Below are 18,267 nucleotides of genomic sequence, written 5' to 3'. Positions count from 1 at the left end.
GGATTCTTCTTGCCATTGGCACTCTTTATAGCCCCACACAACTAAATCCCAAAAATATTCTTAAATCTCAGTCTTTTCATGTATAGCTAATATAGAAACTAGTTTATTCACCACCTAACCCAACTGTTAGTCAAGTAGTATGTGTGTCTGAACTGACTGCTCAAATTGCTTGACTAATAATAGATCCCAGTAACAGAGGTAAAATTACACCTGAGCTAAGTTCTAAGAAAGACACTATGGGAGGCAAAGAGCAGACAGGGAAGCTTTCTGAAGCGACAAGCTCAAAGGAACACTCAAGGAAGCACAGTGCAGAACAATTCCTTGAAGAATTTAATGTATAAATAGTACTATGTAATATGTACACACACACCATTATTATATATACTATCCATACTATATTTTAAAAAATAAGTAGTCTATTTAAGAGGCCCATGAGGAAAACATGGAGAGACTCATACATGACATTTACACATGGGGAAGGTTGGGGAAAAAAATTAGTCAACTAAGCTTTGTCTAGGAAAGCTTTACAGAAAAGTTTTAAATTACACTTTGTTATAGAAAAGATAAACTGCCCAAGTGTAAGATAATTCATTTGAGGCAAATGGCCCATATTTCAGTCCACCAGTGAGCCTCTCATGAGGGATGTATGCGTGCATTTGTGTAAGTTTTATGGTACTGGGAGACAGTAAGACAATGAAGCTTTCTGCTAAAGGAATCCAAAATGAGGTGAAGTGAGAGCTCAGGTAGAAACTGTTTTCTCTAGACAAATGTTTCATACACTTCATCATTAAGCCACCTCTTATAATTCTATTTTCCAAGCTAAATAACAGCCATTCCTTTGGCTTGTAACCTCATGTACCCCATTTTCCAGGTCTTAATCTTCATGGCACTCAGCCCCAAACTCCCCACAGCTCTTAAACTGTTGAGTCCACAACTGGCACCATATTCAGTTAAGAGTCTGAAGGAGGAAAACATAAAAACTTGTCCCATGAGTCCTATTGTTCTACTATTAATTATTCATCTCCTGTCAAGCTTACTCTGCAGGCAGAAATTCTAGTTTTCTTCCCCTTCTTCCTTTTCTCTACCATCATTCTCAACCATTTTGAAACAGCATCTTTCACTTGGCTTACACCTAAGATTTAGTCAATTCTTCCCCCACAGACATTCTTCTGAGTTCTTACTCTTGTCCCCATTTCTCTCTTCTAAATGAGATCCAAGTCCTACAAATCCCTAAAGTATAGCAGGCTAAACCAAATCTAACACTTCAGAAGCACGACTGTCATCTTGCTTAATATAGATGTTATGTATTTACTAACAATGCCAAAAATTGCATCAGCCCTTCAGACAGCCCCATTACAAATGCTAATCCCTTTTCACCAAGGTTAAACTTAAATAACATGTCCCAGACAAGTAAGAACCATACGTTCATTTGGGTTGAATTTCACTATATTAGAGTAGCCATTCTCCAAGTTTGCCAAATCCATTTGGATCTCCATGTCACCCCAAATGCCAAAATAAATTTCAGAAGTGAAATCGAGAATTAAAAATTCTTAAAAATCATATTAAAGTAAATAAATAAAGTAATAGTAAAAAAAAAAAAACACTAGAAAAAATAACCAAGCATTTAACTGTAAGAAAATTTTACATTGCTACAAGTTAAAAACTATAAACCAAATAAATAATTAGAAGAAACATTTACAACATATATGTAAAAAGATTAATTCTTTTAATCCTTTAGGAAGCTCTTACTAATCAACTGATTAACATTCAAAATACTATCACTTATATAGAAATTGGGTAAAGGACAAGAAAGGACACTTTACAAAAAAGGAACTCACCGTGAATGTCAGACTTCTATATTCAACTACCACCTAAAATTTCTACCTGAACAGGGGCACTGGGCTGGCTCAGTGAGTGGAGCATGCAACTCTTGATCTTAGAGTTGTGGATTTGAGTCCCACATTGGGTGTAGAGATTACATAAAAAAAAAAAAAAAAAAAAAATCTTAAAAAAAAAAAATTGTCTACTTAGCCATCTGACAAAAATTTAACATATCCTAAACCAAACTCTTGATTTCCCTTGCCCAAGTTTTTCTGTTCTTCCTTCCACAACTCACTGAGTCTCCTTTGACTTCTCTCCTATAAACTCGTGCGTTACATCATCAAATCCTGTCAGATCTAACTTCAAAATACCCCCAGGAAGTCAGCAGTTCTCTTTACCTCACTACTTACCATCCTGATGCTAGCTGCAATCATCTTGTTCCTGGATTATTTCAAGAGCTTCTGGACTCATCTTTCTGGTTTTTGTCCTCATCCTCCCTAAAATCTATTCTCAACTAAGAAGTCAGAGTAATCTTTTAAAAATATAAGTTACATCACTTTAATTCAGACCCTCCAGTGGCTCCTGAGTTCACTCCAACTAAAAGCCAAAATCATCACAATGGCCTAAAGAATTCTACTCAATCTCCCTTCCTTTCTCCCTCTTACCTACCCAACTTCACCTTCTACTAACTTGCCCCACATCTCTTTGTGTTTGATAAAATCATGTACCTTTGAAATTCCCCATCTGTACTGACTACCACTTTTGTAAGGTTTAACCATCCATAGAGAAAGCTAGCCACTTTCTGGAATCTCTAGACTGAACAGGGTACACAGAGGGGTGTGGGGACAAAGAGAGTCACTGCATTCACGGAGTGTGGCCCACTGACCAATCTACACTTCTATCTATCCTATCAGTAGCAGTGTGGTATCAGTCTTCCAGAATCACTTAAGGGCAATAATATGAAAATTCACCTCCAGAATCTGACAGTTCTAATCTAGCTTACCTTTCTCCCTTAGCAAATATGATGGCTTTAATGGAATCTTAGAAAATTAGCACTGGAGAGAACATGGGCCTCATCTGGCACCATCTTCTCATTTCCCAGACAAAGAAACTGAGACCCTTGAAAACAAAGCAACTTTTAAAAGCAAAGCAGAAGGCAAAACAACCCCTGATCTCTCTAACAACCAGTGAGGCCTTGGTTTGAGAAAAGTAATTTAGTTCATGAAGACTAATTAATAATGACATAAAACAGAAATAAGCACTACAAAAATATAATCTTCTACAAAATCATAAAATAGTTCTAGTATATGTTTTCATATATGGCCTTTTTAAAAAAATCAATGCCATAACAGTACAATGCTTTTACTAATAGTACTTTCTCCAAATTGCCTGCGGGATATATGAATATTTCCCCTGCCTCTCTCTCTATAACGATATAATAGCAAAACAGTAATATTCTCAGACAGTGCTGCTAGAAATCATTTCACTGATAAAGAAATAAGAAAGGATGGGAAGAATTTGAAACTAGCTCTTTAATTTTGTTTGAAGCCATTTTCCTTGTGAAAATTAGTATTTCTCCAGAATGGAATAATTTCCTATTTAAAGCTTCAGTTGACTTGGCCTGGTTATAATGTGAAAGAGATTCAAACTGCTTATTGAAGGGGATTGCACAGAACCAAATCCAAACAAAGCAGAATTCCCTTCGAATTGTTCCATCCAAGTTTCCCTGGTCCAGATGGCTTCAATCGCCAGCCAGAGACTCCACCCACACCTTCCCACTCCCGCTGTGCACTGGCCCTGGACACACACTAATGACCCTCAGCTGTTCTGGCTCCCAGACTCATTTTCTTTTCCTGCCTGGCCACCCAACCTCCTATCTCCTACAGAGACAAAGGAAAGAGTGAAAGGGAGACACTTAGGAAAAATCATTCCTTTGGGTAAATAGGATTTGCACTAATGAGTCAGTTTCTTATTGCTGCTGTAACAAATTATCCCAAACATAATGGCTTAAAACGACACACACTTACATTCTGGCGGTCAGAAAGCCAACACGGTCTTAGGGAGCACAACTCATGATGTCAATGGTACTGCATTCCTTCTGAAGGTTCTAGAAGAAGATGTGTTACCAGCATCTGGATACTGCGGACATTCCTTGGCTCATGGTCACCTCATCCTGATCTCTGCTTCTGTCATTACATCTCCTCCTCTGACTCTGATGCTCCTGTCTCCCTCTTATAAGGATCCTTGTGATTATACAGGGCCACTCAGCTAAATTTCTACACAGTAATTTCTGTATCTCAAGATCCTTGATTTTATCATATATGCAAAGTTCCTGTCTAACATATTCACAGGTGTTAAGATTAGGAGGTGGACATTCTCTTTGTTCTTTCTCTCACATCAGGTATGCCTAATATCATCTGACATCTAATATCAGGTACTACAAAGCTATACCTATGTCAACGGTAAAATCATATACACAAACACATATACATGTAGTGAATATGATGAGATAACAAGTCTATTATAGATGAAATAAAAGTCATAGAGTAATATCCATGATTATTATATCAGGCTTATTACAACTAAATTCCAGCACTTTGTTCATGGCAAAATATTTAAAGAGGAAAAAAAAAAAAAAGCACACTAGAGCCAATGGCCTATGAAAGACTTGCTCACTACTCACCGCCATATACTGCCCAGGACTTTTCACCACCAAGACACCCAAAGCCTAAATAATTTAGTGCTGTCAGAGGAGCTCTTCAGGCAGGCAAGGGCTCACACTCGTAAAACTCCTCCCACCCAGAGTGATTAGGGGAGAACCCACACAGGGCCTCAGGCAGTATCTTCAGTGGGAGTAAGGAGGTGCAGTGAGAGAGTGCAACCAAGTCACACGACACTTCGAGTTAAAGTGAGAAAAGGATGAAATATAAGGAACCACAAGGAAAATGCTGGCAGGAACAGGAAATTAAGAATAAAGGCCAAGAGGAGATGTTAGTTTAGAACCTATTTGTTTCATTCAATTCAAATAGAAGTAGTCTGATAATAAATTTTTCATCTTCTTTCCTGCAAATCACTACCTGGCCACTTCTACCCTTATCCGCTTGGCCTTCTACCCCACATAAAGGTCCATATTATACCAATGCCCTCCCACCTGCCCAAGGATTTTCTTCCTGAAAATGCCCCTAATCTCCCAAATTACTGATTTTTTTCCCTTCTGCCTCATTGTCATCATCATAAAACCATGTTATAACATCTCCCATCTTTTAAAAGACCCTCCTTTTATCCCACATCCAAACCATGAAACTGCTCCATATAGCTGATCCACATTCTACCCCTCAGAAAAAGCTTCCATATTCACAGTCATCATTTTATCTCACACTCTTCCTTGAACCTATTTCAATCTGGTTTTTGTACCCACCCTCCCTACCCCATTTGTCAACGGCTTCAATACCTCCATAAAGCAAATCCAGTGGTTTAGGCATAGAGCTCATTTTTCTCAATGTCTTGGCAACAATGACACAACCAAGCACTCCCTTCTTGAAATGTGTACTTTACCTGGCTTCAGGGATGCCGCTCTCTGCTGGTTTTCCTCCTACTTCACTGGTCTTTCTTTCCCAGTTTTTTTTTTTTTTTTTTTTGGCTGCATTCTCACCCTCTTTTTCTCTTTTTCCTCTGAAGACAGCCTGAGATTCAGTCCACTGCCCCCTTCTCTTCTCTACTTTTCTGCAGTTGCTCTCTAAATGATCTCATTCACTCTGGTGGCTCAGATAGAATGATCTACATGCTAGGAAGTCCCAACTATGTACTTTCATTCTCAAACATATTCCTGAACTCAAGATTCCTTTCTCTAGCATCCCAGGAGACACCAGGGGCACTCCAGGAAACAACAAGGCATTTTCCCCCACTGCTGTCTAGCTCAGTAAGCTGTTCACACAGAGATCCTGAGTCTTCCCTGACTCTTTCTCTCATGCCTCACATCTAATTTGACAGTAACTCTGGCCAGCTTTACATTAAAAAAATAATCCAGAATACGACCTCCTATTTTCCCTTTCATATCACTGTAGTCCAAGCCACTTTTACTTCTCCCTTAGAATCCTAAAATAACCTGCTTCCACTCTTGCCCTACATAATCTACTTTCTGATATTTATATGTATCTTTCTAAAACATAACCCAGGTCAAGTCCCTTCCTATCCCCAAATTCCCAAAAGTATTGCCATCATACATAGACTGCATTGTCTCAGGGACTAACAAGCTCCTGTATCATGATGGTTTAACATTAGTCTGTGGTTCCTTCATTCCTTAAATATTACTGCCTCAGAATACAAATCTTTCCATATTTCATAGCAAGAGGTTAAATGTCTCATGATAAAGAAAATTCCTTAGTGGTGCCTGGGTGGTTCAGTCAGTTAAGCATCCAACTCTTGATTTTGCCTCAGGTTATGAGTCCAGAGTTGTGAGATCAAGCCCTGCATCTGTCTCCACACTGGGCATGGAGCCTGCTTAAGATTCTCTCTCTCTGCCCCTCCCCACTTTCTCTCTTGAAAAAAAAGTATCTTAGGAGATACTTTTGTGGTGACCATTACTTAGCATTTAAAGGCAAACTCCTAATGTTTATTTACTGTAATAAACATGTAGAGAGCTAACCTGAAAATATTCGCCTAGAAAGCCTTAAAGTGTATTTGCTTTATGTTTCCTTAATTCAAAACTGTTCCTAAAGTTCTCTTAAAACTTAGAGGATACTATTTTTGTTCAGATTATAAGCATATATGTCCTCACGAAATATCTTTTAAAACGATTTTTTTTACAACTTCCATAGACATGAAGGGAAAAGGGAAAAGATTCCTGAACCTAGCTATTCAGCAATACTCACTGGACAATTTTTAAATGTAACAAAGATGTATGCAATTTTGGAGTAACTCACCTTTTAAGTGACTAGAACACTGATTCTATTGACCAAGCTAGGCTTAATGTTCCTTCTGCTTAACTAAACTTCAAACAGTCTTCTTCCTGATTCTAGGTGCCTGATTTCCCTTCCCTTAGAACATTTACTCTAAAAAATTTCTAATTATAAATTCTTTCTCTGACCCTTTGAGTGGCAAACCTTTTTAAAAGCTTGTCAGTTTTACAACTAGCAAGGCATGTCTTTCTCCAGGACCTAGGAGCCATCCCTTTGAAATAATCATCCAGCAAAATAAGTACCCAGACCTTCCAGGCTCTGTGGGATGGTAGGGCCCTATCTGTCATGAGTGCCAGTTAGCAAATACAGACGGCCTAATCACAAAGGACAACATGTGTCAAACTCAGGATGACTCAATTTGCTCCATCCCATTGATCAACCACCCAAGTCCTCCAGTACGTTTCCACTAGCTCCATTTCTGTTTCAGTGAGTGGAGTTTAATCTCTCTCCCTATTACGGTAGTCTTAAAGTCTTTCTTGCCTGTTTAACTTTGCCCAGTGCAATTTCAACTTTGACACCATAATCCCAGTACTGGAGATGACTAAGCTTTCAGTACTCACAGGCTTACCATCTTGACCAGATTGTCCAGGGTAGCCAGGGTTCCCAGGCTGTCCAGGTTCACCCTAGAAAGGGAAAAAAAAAAAAAAAAAAAAAAAAACTTCTCAGTACAAACCAACCAACCACATTGTTGCTGTCAGAGATCTTCAAGGTTCAAGCCAATTTCATGATTTGTAGCTCTTCGTATATTTTTTTTAAATAAGAAGAACAACAACAGACATCTCAAAACAAGGTTTGAAAAACAATGGCATATTTTAAATGACGACTTTACCAAATAAAGGCTTTTTATTACATAAATTTTTCAGTGATTTATTTCTATGATTACACCAGGTATAACAACTAAAGTACTCTTCACCAATGTAAAATGTCAATATTTATGTCAGGATACATTTTTAGAATTCTGAACAAACTGAAGTGTCATAGCAATATGGTCTCAATGATAGCCATCTTTCTTTCATAACTCTATTTAGACTTAATTCTATTCTCAATATTACACTACAGATATCAATGACCTATGATGTAATAATTTGATTTGCAATTATTTATTTAAAAAAAAAAGTCTGGGGCACCTGGGTGGCTCAGTGGGTTAAAGCCTCTGCCTTTGGCTTGGGTCATGATCCCGGGGTCCTGGGATCGAGCCCCTCATCGGGCTCACTGCTCAGCAGGGAGCCTGCTTCCCCATCGCTCTCTCTGCCTGCCTCTCTCCCTGCTTGTGATCTCTATCTGTCAAATAAATGAATAAAAATCTTTAGAAAAAAAAATTATTTTAATAAAAAATTTTTTAAAAAGTCTGCAGGCTATACAATCTTTCACACAAGATTCAAGTTTAAAGCAGCATGACAGTCATTTCTTTTATTCTAGTCAATGTGTTTCTTTGCCTATATTTGTAACTTCATTTTAACATAATGTTAAAATTTTTACATCTGAATATTTACATGAGAGCGAGGCCCAAGCCAAACAACTCTACCCAACCCCCATAGTCCTTGAACACAAGGACTAATAAATGAAGAAATGACCTTTGCCCCCACAAACCAAGGATCTCCAAAGAACATTATTCCATACAATATGACAATGAGCCCAGGCACATTCTAAGGAAACTCTAGTATGTTGTCCAAAGGCCAGTACTGACCATTTGATTAGTCACCACCCATGAACAAAAACAATGAGAGCAACACCTTTTGTGAGGTGAGGATGTTGCATATCTAATTCTAAAAAAGACTTCAAAATTAGTATCATATTAATCTATTGCTGAATCCATGAGAGCCACATGGGCCATCTTACTTAAAAACATGAAGTCTCAACCATCAGTATCAGTAAACTCCTGCACAGAGGCAAGGCAGCTGATTTCAGTTCATTAAGTCATTATTTACATTAAGAACTCATTCACACAGGACTCCAATAATTTTAAATTAACTAAACACCAATACTAAGGTTACTTTCACAGAGCCAAATCTGCAGATCTGAAATACTACTTCAGGCTACTGGCTACAGACAGTTGTTCCTGAAACATAACAGGAAAAATGAAAAGAACTATGTGAACTCTGTTAAGTGGCCAATGGAGAAGGGTTGGGCTTTTCACTTAGGAGCTGCCCAAGAGACATAGCATGAGGAAGGGTTGAGAAGAATGGAAATGTTATTTTTAAAAGAGAGAAAGAGAAAGAATAACTGTAAATACAGGGAGAAACATGTCCTGTCTTGCTGAAGAGATAGAATTTATAATACTAACCCAAAGACTTCCACTGTTAGCTGGGCATTAAAGAGTAACATTCTGGTTCTCTAGGGAGTTAGTTATTCTCTTCTTATTTTGAGAGGATCCACATTAATCTCTAGCCTCTCTGCCATCCTTTAACCCTGTTCAAACTGAACTTGTTATCCTTTCAACAAATTACATCTTTTCTTCTCCTGACAAGAAGTTTTTCTTCCTTTTTCACTTAAGAATCCATCATTCCTTTTTTTCCTTACTGTCTTTTTCTATTGAAAGGCTAAGCAGCTTCTATCACTTATCCCTTACTCATAAGCAGAGTTTTCTCAGTCTTCCCTTGATTAGTCTTCATTTATCATTTGGATTGAAAAGAGTCTTTATTTTCTCCTTTTTTTTGAATGGTTGAGAGGGTTGATAATGCTGGGTATCAAGCAGAACTTCAATAACTATTTGCGGATTTACTATAAATCTCATTTCCTGTTAATGATCCCCTTTACTTGCAGAGTATTATTATCAGCAAAATCTAGGATATCAAAAGGACCTGGAATTTATCCTCTACTGTGATAAAGCTGGAATACAGCTTTGATAAAACAATAAATGAAATTTGTTTTTAGCATTGTGTCAAAGCATAAAACATATTAACAACATTTTAAATAAATAAAAACTAAGTTTCCAAGACAAAAAAAAAAAAAAATCACTCACAAGATAAATCCAATGAGACTTTAAAAGGACCATAACACTGGTAAAGAGCCCTAAGAGAGAAAATAACCTTTTGCAGGTTCTATTATTGCTGGTAAATTTTACTGGTTATTTTGACTATTGCCCTATTGATTTATTTGCAAAAACCAGGAAGGTTTGGTGGTGTTTCCATTAAATTGGGAAAATAAAGACAGACACTAATTTTGGAGAGAAAACCAATCAGAATAAAAATTCAAGTGTATTACTGTAATAAAAGCTGATGCTCTACCTGGATTGTTTATTATATGCTAAGCACAGCTGTAAGAGATTTACATATGCTAAATTACTTAATCCTCATAATAATCCCATGAAGCAAGTAATTTTATTATTCTCACTTTTTATATAGGAAAACTGAGGCCCCGAAGGGTTAAGTCACTTGCTCAAGGGCACACAGCCCTAGTGGAGATGACACTTGAACTCAGCCAATTCAGCTCCAGAGTCCATGCTCCTAAACACTACTATCCCTGCCCATAATTAACATGTTAATTAGAACCAGACCTGGGGACTGCTAGTAAACTTAACAAAGGAACAATTTCCAAATACATTAAATGAGACATAGGAGCTATTATTATACAACTGTGACTAAATTCCCAATCCACTTTCTTCTAATTTAGTTGAAACATTTGCACATTTCGAATTTTTAAAAACTATGTGTTCAGCTGAAAAGCAGGACTTACTTATGTTCAATTAAACTTGTGCCACAGGATTTTTGAGTTGTTGACAGGAGTAGAAATGTCATGGACTAAGCTGAAACATCTCTGAATATGGCCTCTCAAGTAGTATAAATATGAATAATCAAAGTAAGAAACAGTTGTGCTTGCAAAAGCAAGCTAGTATTTTCAGTTGCTCATCTAAAACAAATGTCTTTGGAACTCTTCGCCTAGGCCCAAATCCTATATGTTCAAGCCCTCTTCTCAAAATTCCTTGTGGCTTCATGCAACCCTCCAGACTCCACAGGAGTAACTGACCTAAAACCTACACCCTTTTCCTAAACCAACCTCTTCCCTCCCTCAAAACTCAAACACCCACACTCTCAGGCTAGAAGGAATCCACTTAGTCTGGGAAAATTAACATAAAAATGTGAATGCCCAGTGGCCCCTGAAATTTTCCAAAGGTTTTTGTATTTTAAACAGAGGACACTTTGATAGCCAGAATGAATCTCTAATGGTGGTATCTGGAGGGTGAAACAAAGGAAATTAACAGAAATACACTGGTATAGAGGGTGGTATTTCAGAGAAAAGGATTAGTAAGAAATTGTTCCTTCCTCAAAAGAAAAAATGCCTTCTTTCCACTTCTGAAACAAAAGACCTAACATCAAGGTTAGATCAAACATGGGGAGTTTGTCCTCACAAATGTTCTTACTACTGAAGTGGGGGAAGAAGTTGCCATTTACATGGAAAGGTCTTTTGAAAAGGGGGGTTGTAAGTTGGGGATTGCCTGGATCTTTCATATCACAACAAAGCCATCCCATATAGGTTAACTGGGAAGAGGGGTGAATCTTATTTTTTCAATGACTTCCTAACTCATTAAATAAAAACTATTACCATTAAGCACTGTGTTAGACACTAGAATTCCAAGGGAGAATTTATTTGTATTAACCTTCATTATGAAGTGCTTGCATATAAAAAGTATTCCAACAGATTTATTAATTTGATCACTCCCTATGTTTGACATTAGGAATACAAAATGAATTAGCCATTCTTCAAGGAACTCATACTCCAGTAACATAAATATATTTCTATGATTATAGAGTTATAATGCCATGGTGAGTCTAAGATACCATAGTTAATTTGACCTGGTTTTCCCAATAGGGTTGTAATGTCTTTTGGAAACTCAGACAATTTTAAACAGATGAGTTTATCTTTGAATAAGCACTGACCCACCTATCCACACAAAAATTTCTCCTGTTTCAGTATGAGAACTCAACTCTCAGCTCCCACAACTCTATTTCTGGCTAACAGGAAGACAAGATCTGTTCTTCACAGGTAACTCTGTTTGATGGACATCTGCAAAACTTTCCAGAGAACATCTAACAAAAATGGCCAATAAGTCTCAGTTGGAGCTACAGGAAAATGGCTTCCTCTATTTTAGTTCCAGTTCTGTTAATCTAATTAAAACCCTCTTAATTCCCCAAGCCAGAAATTCTCTGAAGGAAATACAACTCAGAGTGTTGCTAGGGATTCTGTTTTTCACATACAGGTCACTGATGTGGGTAAGGAACCACCTCCAGGGAAAAGAGCCCTAAAAGTATGGAAGAGTGTGTGTGTGTTCCTATCCTCTGGCCAGATTTTCTGAAGAAAATGGAAAGCAGATCAAGAAGGCACGCCAACTTAAAAGATTGGTGGAAAACTGCAATTTCACTTAAAGAAGTAGGTGGCAATAGCACGAGATTATGACTTAAGAAAAGAAAATGAAAATGAGGAGCACATGAAACTTGGAAATACTCCGGTATAAGAAGCTTGACCAGATAAGACAAAGGGTATACTAAAAATCTGCTGCAGAAACATACACAAATAAGAATTGATGTCACTTCAAGACACCTAATAGACCTCTAGTAAAGATTCAGAAAACATCAGAGATATCTGATGCCTCCCCAAAAGTAGACAGCACTTTTAGAGATCCTGAGGGTGGCCTGAACCTCTCTGGGAGTCAGAAAAGCACAGGAGGTTTTGAGAGGTCAGATATCATACACATCTGATTTCCATATTTTATCTCTTACAGATCAAATCACTTTTATGTGTAATATTCCAAGTTGAATAAACTACGTGTGTGTGTGTGTTTATGTGTGTATATAAATATATATGCTTTAAAAGAAGTCTGCTGGTAGGTCACACCAAGTTGTCTTACAAGTTATATTCTCCCAGGAGTATCCTATAGGCATTTCTTCTTTATGTCAAGGAACCCTAAATAACATGCAGCTGCTTTAACTAAAGAACAAAGAACACCTGGATTAACTTTCCTAAATGAAATCTAAAAATAGCTTTGCGCAGTGGCAGTATCGTAGCCAATGAGGTTTATCCGAGGCGCGATTATTGCTAATTGAAATCTAAAAATAGTTTATGTTTATAATAGTTTATAATAAACTAAAGTCAAATTCCAAGCCAAACAGATTTACTGTGAATGAAATAGTGAATGTATACTTTTACTTCTTAAATTACATTTATTTCTTGATTTTAATGTGAGGCCTGAAGTAGGCCATGAGCTACCAAATAAAAATGTGATGAGCACTGGGTGTTACAAGCAACTGATGAGTCACTGAACACTACATTAGAAACTAATGGTGTACTATATGTTGGCTAATTGAATTTAAATTAAAAAAGTGGATGGGAGAAACATGCATAAAAGATGGTAGGAAACAGATGAGCAGTTTAAAAGCTAAAATTTTCAGTCATGGTGACTGAAACACTAAGGAAATTCCATCTAAATAAATGTTACAATTCATATTCAACAAAAGTTAATAAATGTTGCGTGGACACCTAAAGCAATAAATGATCAATACTCTTTTTGGCAAGGGAGTCATATCCAATTCCAAGTTAGGCATTATTTTTATTTAAGTGATATTTTAAGATAATATTAAATGAATAAGATTTAGTGGTGCCTGGGTGGCTCAGCTGGTTAACTGAACAACTCTTGATTCTGGCTCAGGTCATGGACTCAGGGTCGTGAGATCAAGCCCTGTATTGGGCTAAGTACTTGGCACACAGCCTGCTTAAGATTCTCACTCTCCCTCTGCCCCTCCCCCCACACCCATTTGCAGGGTCTCTAAAATAAATAATTAAATAAATCCTAAAAAAAAATTAGCAAGATTTATATATAGTAGACAAACCACTTAATATCTCGGTATCAAGCTAAGTCTAAGTGATCCCACAGTAAGTATTAACTTAAAAACAGTCATTCATACTTAATAGCACAGAAGTATATTCAGACTTTTTAGTTATATAAAAAGTAGCTGGTTATAAAATGGTATGCACATCATGGCTTCAATCATATAAAGATGTATACACAGACAAATATGTAAACATACACACAAACTCTATTCACACACAAATCAATAGATGGAAGCAGAACATGTGCATATATGAACATGACTAACAGAACATACACCCCAAAAGCAATTACTGCACGATTACGTAAAATTAATATATATGCCTCAGTTTTTAGAATTAGACATCAAACATAACACTGAAATCAACTTTAACACTTCTACTCTTATTTTCTACCTGGAAATCATTTTGAGAAAATAAGGATTCAGAAACATAACTCAACAAATGACATTTCTTCATTTTTTATGAGGTTGTAAGGAGATACCGTACTGGGAATCTGGCAGCAGTGTTTGGAAAAAAAACAGACAGACAAATAAACTACTAATACTCCCTCACTGTACTGTGCCTAGGTGGTATCAGTTCTAGGTTCAAAGGCAGTATAGTCTGGAATACACTCTTTAAAAAAATCACTAAAACTCAGGTTTTAAACTGTTCTAAAGCATTAGGTAGAAATTTCACAACAGCATCACTGGTGACTAGGACTTTTGTGCATTTGCTCACCTCTAGTTTGTGTGTATTAACAAAAAAAGCAAGTTCGGTATTACTCACTTTGGGGCCTTGCAGTCCTGGTTTTCCCGGAGGACAAACACAGGGAGATGGAGTTGAACCTACATCACTGGGACCATTGAGGCACTACAGAGACAAAAATGGAAATCAACAACAAACATGGAAAGACACATGTATATCTGTACGTACGTTAGTATGTAAAGGTGTCTGCACATATGTGTGAAGCTGGAAAGATATGTCTACTTTCCAATATTATTTAGCACAATCCATTAAGAAATTCTGAATCACAAAAAGCTATGAAAACTAAATGCACTCAAAATACATAAAAATAAGTTCTATTTGTCTAATATACTTACAGTTGATAGAAGGAACCAAAACAGTCCCACAATACAAATATTACCTTAAGGAGAATAATAGCTTCCAGGCCTACCTCACCATTCTGAAAGAAAAAACAACAATGAATGTGTTTTAAAGGACACTTTTAAATTTCTAAATTATCATCCTAATTTATAGTTATTTCATCGTCCATGTTCTAGATACATGAAGTATCAAAACCAGCAAAACCAAAAACATGTACGTGCAACTCCCCTAAAGAAAATGACATTAATATATGTTATGATGACATTTACAGTAGGATAAAGGACAGACTTGAACAACAATGAAGAGTGGAAGAAGAAAATGGAAATGCCAAAGCTGCTTGGTATAATGGCCACACAGGAGCAAAAATACTCCAGGGTGAGATTTATATGTTCTCTTGAACTTTCTGGAAGTCATTTGAAAACCAAAAGAAAAAGTCAAAACACATCTAAGAAAGTCACAAATCTTGTGCATTACATTTTTTGCATTTTATTTTAGGAGACCTCCTCACCAAAAAATCTGCTTCTTACTGAATAATACACAATTTTAAAAAGGTTAATAATCTTTCCAGACAATAACAAATTAGATCAAAAAAGGAGAAAATGGGAATAAAGATGCAAAAGGTAAGCTACATGAAGTCACACCCGAGAGTAAGAAAGGAGACATAAAAACTCAGAAAAGTGAATGTGAGAACTCAAAATCTACCATCTATCCCTGTGCTTTTATGATGTGGGAGGGAAATGGTCATAACATAGATGCAGAAATACCAATAAATAAGAGTATATAAAATGGACTCTTAGAATGTAATCATGTATTAATACTTTTAGGAGAGACTAGAGGTCTGTATTTCAAGTTATAAGTATCTAATATAAAAGTTACAGTGTTTAAACAATTACCTCTCTAATAAACCAAGAATGAATCATTTCTAAAAGGTTCCATGGTTGATATTATTAGAGAGCCTTTAAATGCACTATTCTACATCCTCAAGTTTTCAGAACATGTGGATTTGTAGGTTATCCAGTTTGTTAGAAAAAAAAGATAATGGTAGCATGACTCTACAAAATAAAAGAACTATGACATGAGCTCAAATGTTACTGCGAATCCTCACTGCGAAAAGTTTAAAACATTCTTATTTGCATTACAAAAATATGGCTTTTTATTTTTTTGCCCAAGGGAAAAAGGATTACACACACACAAACACCACAAGCACACATATGTCATCAGACTCTAACATTTTAGCTTATAATTTTTGCCTCCTAACACAGTAATGAAAATAACCATGTAAAGAAAAGTTACTTATATCCTCGAAATACAAGAAAATCTTCCTTAGGTAACAACAAAAAGAAACCTGTATTTTCATTATGGTTTGAGAAAACGTGCTGGTGACCAGGAAAATTCATCACTTCCTATTCTTTAGAACTGTGCTATGTAGGATATTCTGTCCACACATTTAATTAAGTATAGAAATGTATTTTACGCTCTGGATAGTCAAAGAATCCTAGATTTTCCTAGAGCAGGTCCAGCCCTGTTTCACTTGAGTGCCAGAAACATCACACTCCGAGGGGTGAAAAAAACATTTCCTTGTTCTCTTCCATTTACACTTGCGCAGTGATACATTATCCTTTCACTTCAATTATGAACCTCAAAATATGTTTTAATCAATGTGACTTTAACTGCACTGACAACAAACAAATTAACTCTGTCATTAAATTAAGGCTCACGCATTATCTTTTATTTACTGCTCTGAAAGTTCTGAAGGGACACGGGAAAAAGGAATTCACCCTACTCACAAATCCAGGAATCTCACACGCTGTCTCCCGGTTGTTCTGCTCTGGGTCACAGTAGACTCGCAACTTCTGGACATCAAACTAGAACATAAACCCCATCATGTTAAAATTGAGACCCAAGTTAACTGCTTCATAAGAGTGACCCAACTACATGAGCGGTCACGGAAGGCTTACATCACAGCACTTAGCTAAAAAATAACAATACGGAATTTAAATACCTATCATGCAGTTTAAAAATGTGATAAAACATAATTCATAAGGAAAACTCTAGCACCAAAAACAATGTCTAATTTCCTTCAGGAACCCACTGGAGCTTTTTTAGTGTCTCTATACTAAGAGCTAGCCTAGAGAGCATTTCCTGGGACACTTAAAAGCTTTCTCAGGCCTTCTGTGTTTATCCTAAATCTTTACATTTCTGATTACAAAAGAGTGGGCTTAAGAAGTCATCTTTGGTTTCAGAGATCTAGTTGCTGGCATTGCTGGTTGTGTGATGAGTAGTCCAAGCACCTGTTGCTGTTAAAATATTTCCTATACTCTGACAGGTAACATGAAGGTATAGAGAGCATGGTGTAATTTGAATTTGACAGTCTTCCCTTCATAGAAACAGAGCGGGAAAGTATAACTTTTCAAATAAGGACTGTCCAAGACATGGCTATCCTTTTATATACACATTTCTCAACTCACACAGATACTCCAGTTTTTAAAAAAAAAAATCAAAAAAATAACAGTTTTGTTTAAGAAGAAAGCGTGTTGAAACACATTAATCTGATTGTAACCTCACAGCTGCAGGGAAATTTTATAGTTCCCGACTCACAGCTCTAATCACAGTCTCTTTTCCAAGTTGTTATTTAATCTATGCTTCTCCTGGGAAATATGAAATTAATGTTTCATAAGAATGCAAAATTCTACCCTGAACCCAGGGGAACAGTTTTCTAAGAATTCTTATAAAATCTATTGAGCCTAATTTTGCATTTTCATCCACACACTCAAACACACAACTCCACTAATAAACTGACCACATTTTGTTTAAGTGTCTTAAAGGAACTAATAATTAAGTTAAATACAATTAAATGTGAGAAATACTACCACAAAGGACCGCAAAAGCTCACTTTATACAATGCAAAAAGCAAATGATTTTTTATCAACCTGAACAGTTTCTTCTTTCCCAGAATACTTTCCAATTTGAGTTTGCCCGCTGATGAAGATCCCTAAAACTGGATGTAAGGGCTTGTTTTCAATTTGTTGATCATCGATATACAGAGTTACATCTTGTTCTGTTACTAAGAGACGAATTTGATGCCAGCCTTCATCAAATAATGTCTATAGGAAGAAAGTATGAAAGATTTCATAAATAAAATTCCTAACAATCTTTCATTTTCTTTGTTTCCATTCCTTTGCCACCAGCCATAAATCCACACCACACAGACTGGATACATTATATACTAATTTACCCTGACCCAAGTTGGGTCTCAAATTCTACCCACCAATTAATTTATGAAGTCCTAAATTTTATCCACCAATTAATTTAACTACTTACACATTACAAGTGAGTAGATGTATCAAACAATATATTGAAGCAACTCCCTCAAGGTCACAAACTCCTATTCTCTGAATCCTAATGGCTTCTCCCATTCCTCATCCTATTTACTTCATTGCAACTTTAGATCTTTACCAGTTCATCTTCCTTGATATCCTCATTCATAAATTCAATTTATCCTCATAAAACTTCCATAACTCAAACCATCTTGATCATCTTCATTTCTTCTTCTACAATTGCTCATTCTCTATTTCTTTGA

At 36.5% G+C, this 18,267-nt stretch overlaps 1 protein-coding gene and 1 non-coding gene across 4 annotated transcripts in view; one reads left to right on the top strand and one right to left on the bottom strand.

Moving 5' to 3' along the window:
- Window positions 1-18,267, bottom strand: part of COL21A1 (collagen type XXI alpha 1 chain) — a 177,976-nt gene that overhangs the window by 80,741 nt on the left and 78,968 nt on the right. Inside the window, exons 6-10 of one of the 3 annotated variants that reach the window (XM_032864499.1) lie at window positions 17,618-17,791; window positions 16,475-16,552; window positions 14,758-14,766; window positions 14,370-14,453; window positions 7,340-7,402 (exon numbers count right to left, since the gene is read on the bottom strand). In XM_032864499.1, the coding sequence (XP_032720390.1) occupies window positions 7,340-7,402; window positions 14,370-14,453; window positions 14,758-14,766; window positions 16,475-16,552; window positions 17,618-17,791 (408 nt within the window). Of the gene's footprint in view, window positions 1-2,231; window positions 2,433-7,339; window positions 7,403-14,369; window positions 14,454-14,757; window positions 14,767-16,474; window positions 16,553-17,617; window positions 17,792-18,267 lie in introns of those variants that run through there. The other 2 variants (XM_032864501.1, XM_032864500.1) reach the window with 2 other exon arrangements.
- On the top strand, window positions 12,756-12,891 carry LOC116871787. Its single transcript, XR_004383504.1, has one exon. It is a non-coding gene; the product is annotated as a U4 spliceosomal RNA (small nuclear RNA).

This window comes from Lontra canadensis, unplaced genomic scaffold (genome assembly GCF_010015895.1).
Source record: "Lontra canadensis isolate GAN:19392208 unplaced genomic scaffold, GSC_riverotter_1.0 scaffold27, whole genome shotgun sequence".
NCBI lineage: Eukaryota > Metazoa > Chordata > Mammalia > Carnivora > Mustelidae > Lontra > Lontra canadensis.
Note: the sequence above shows the minus strand (reverse complement) of the source record. Positions and strands in the feature narration are given on the sequence as shown.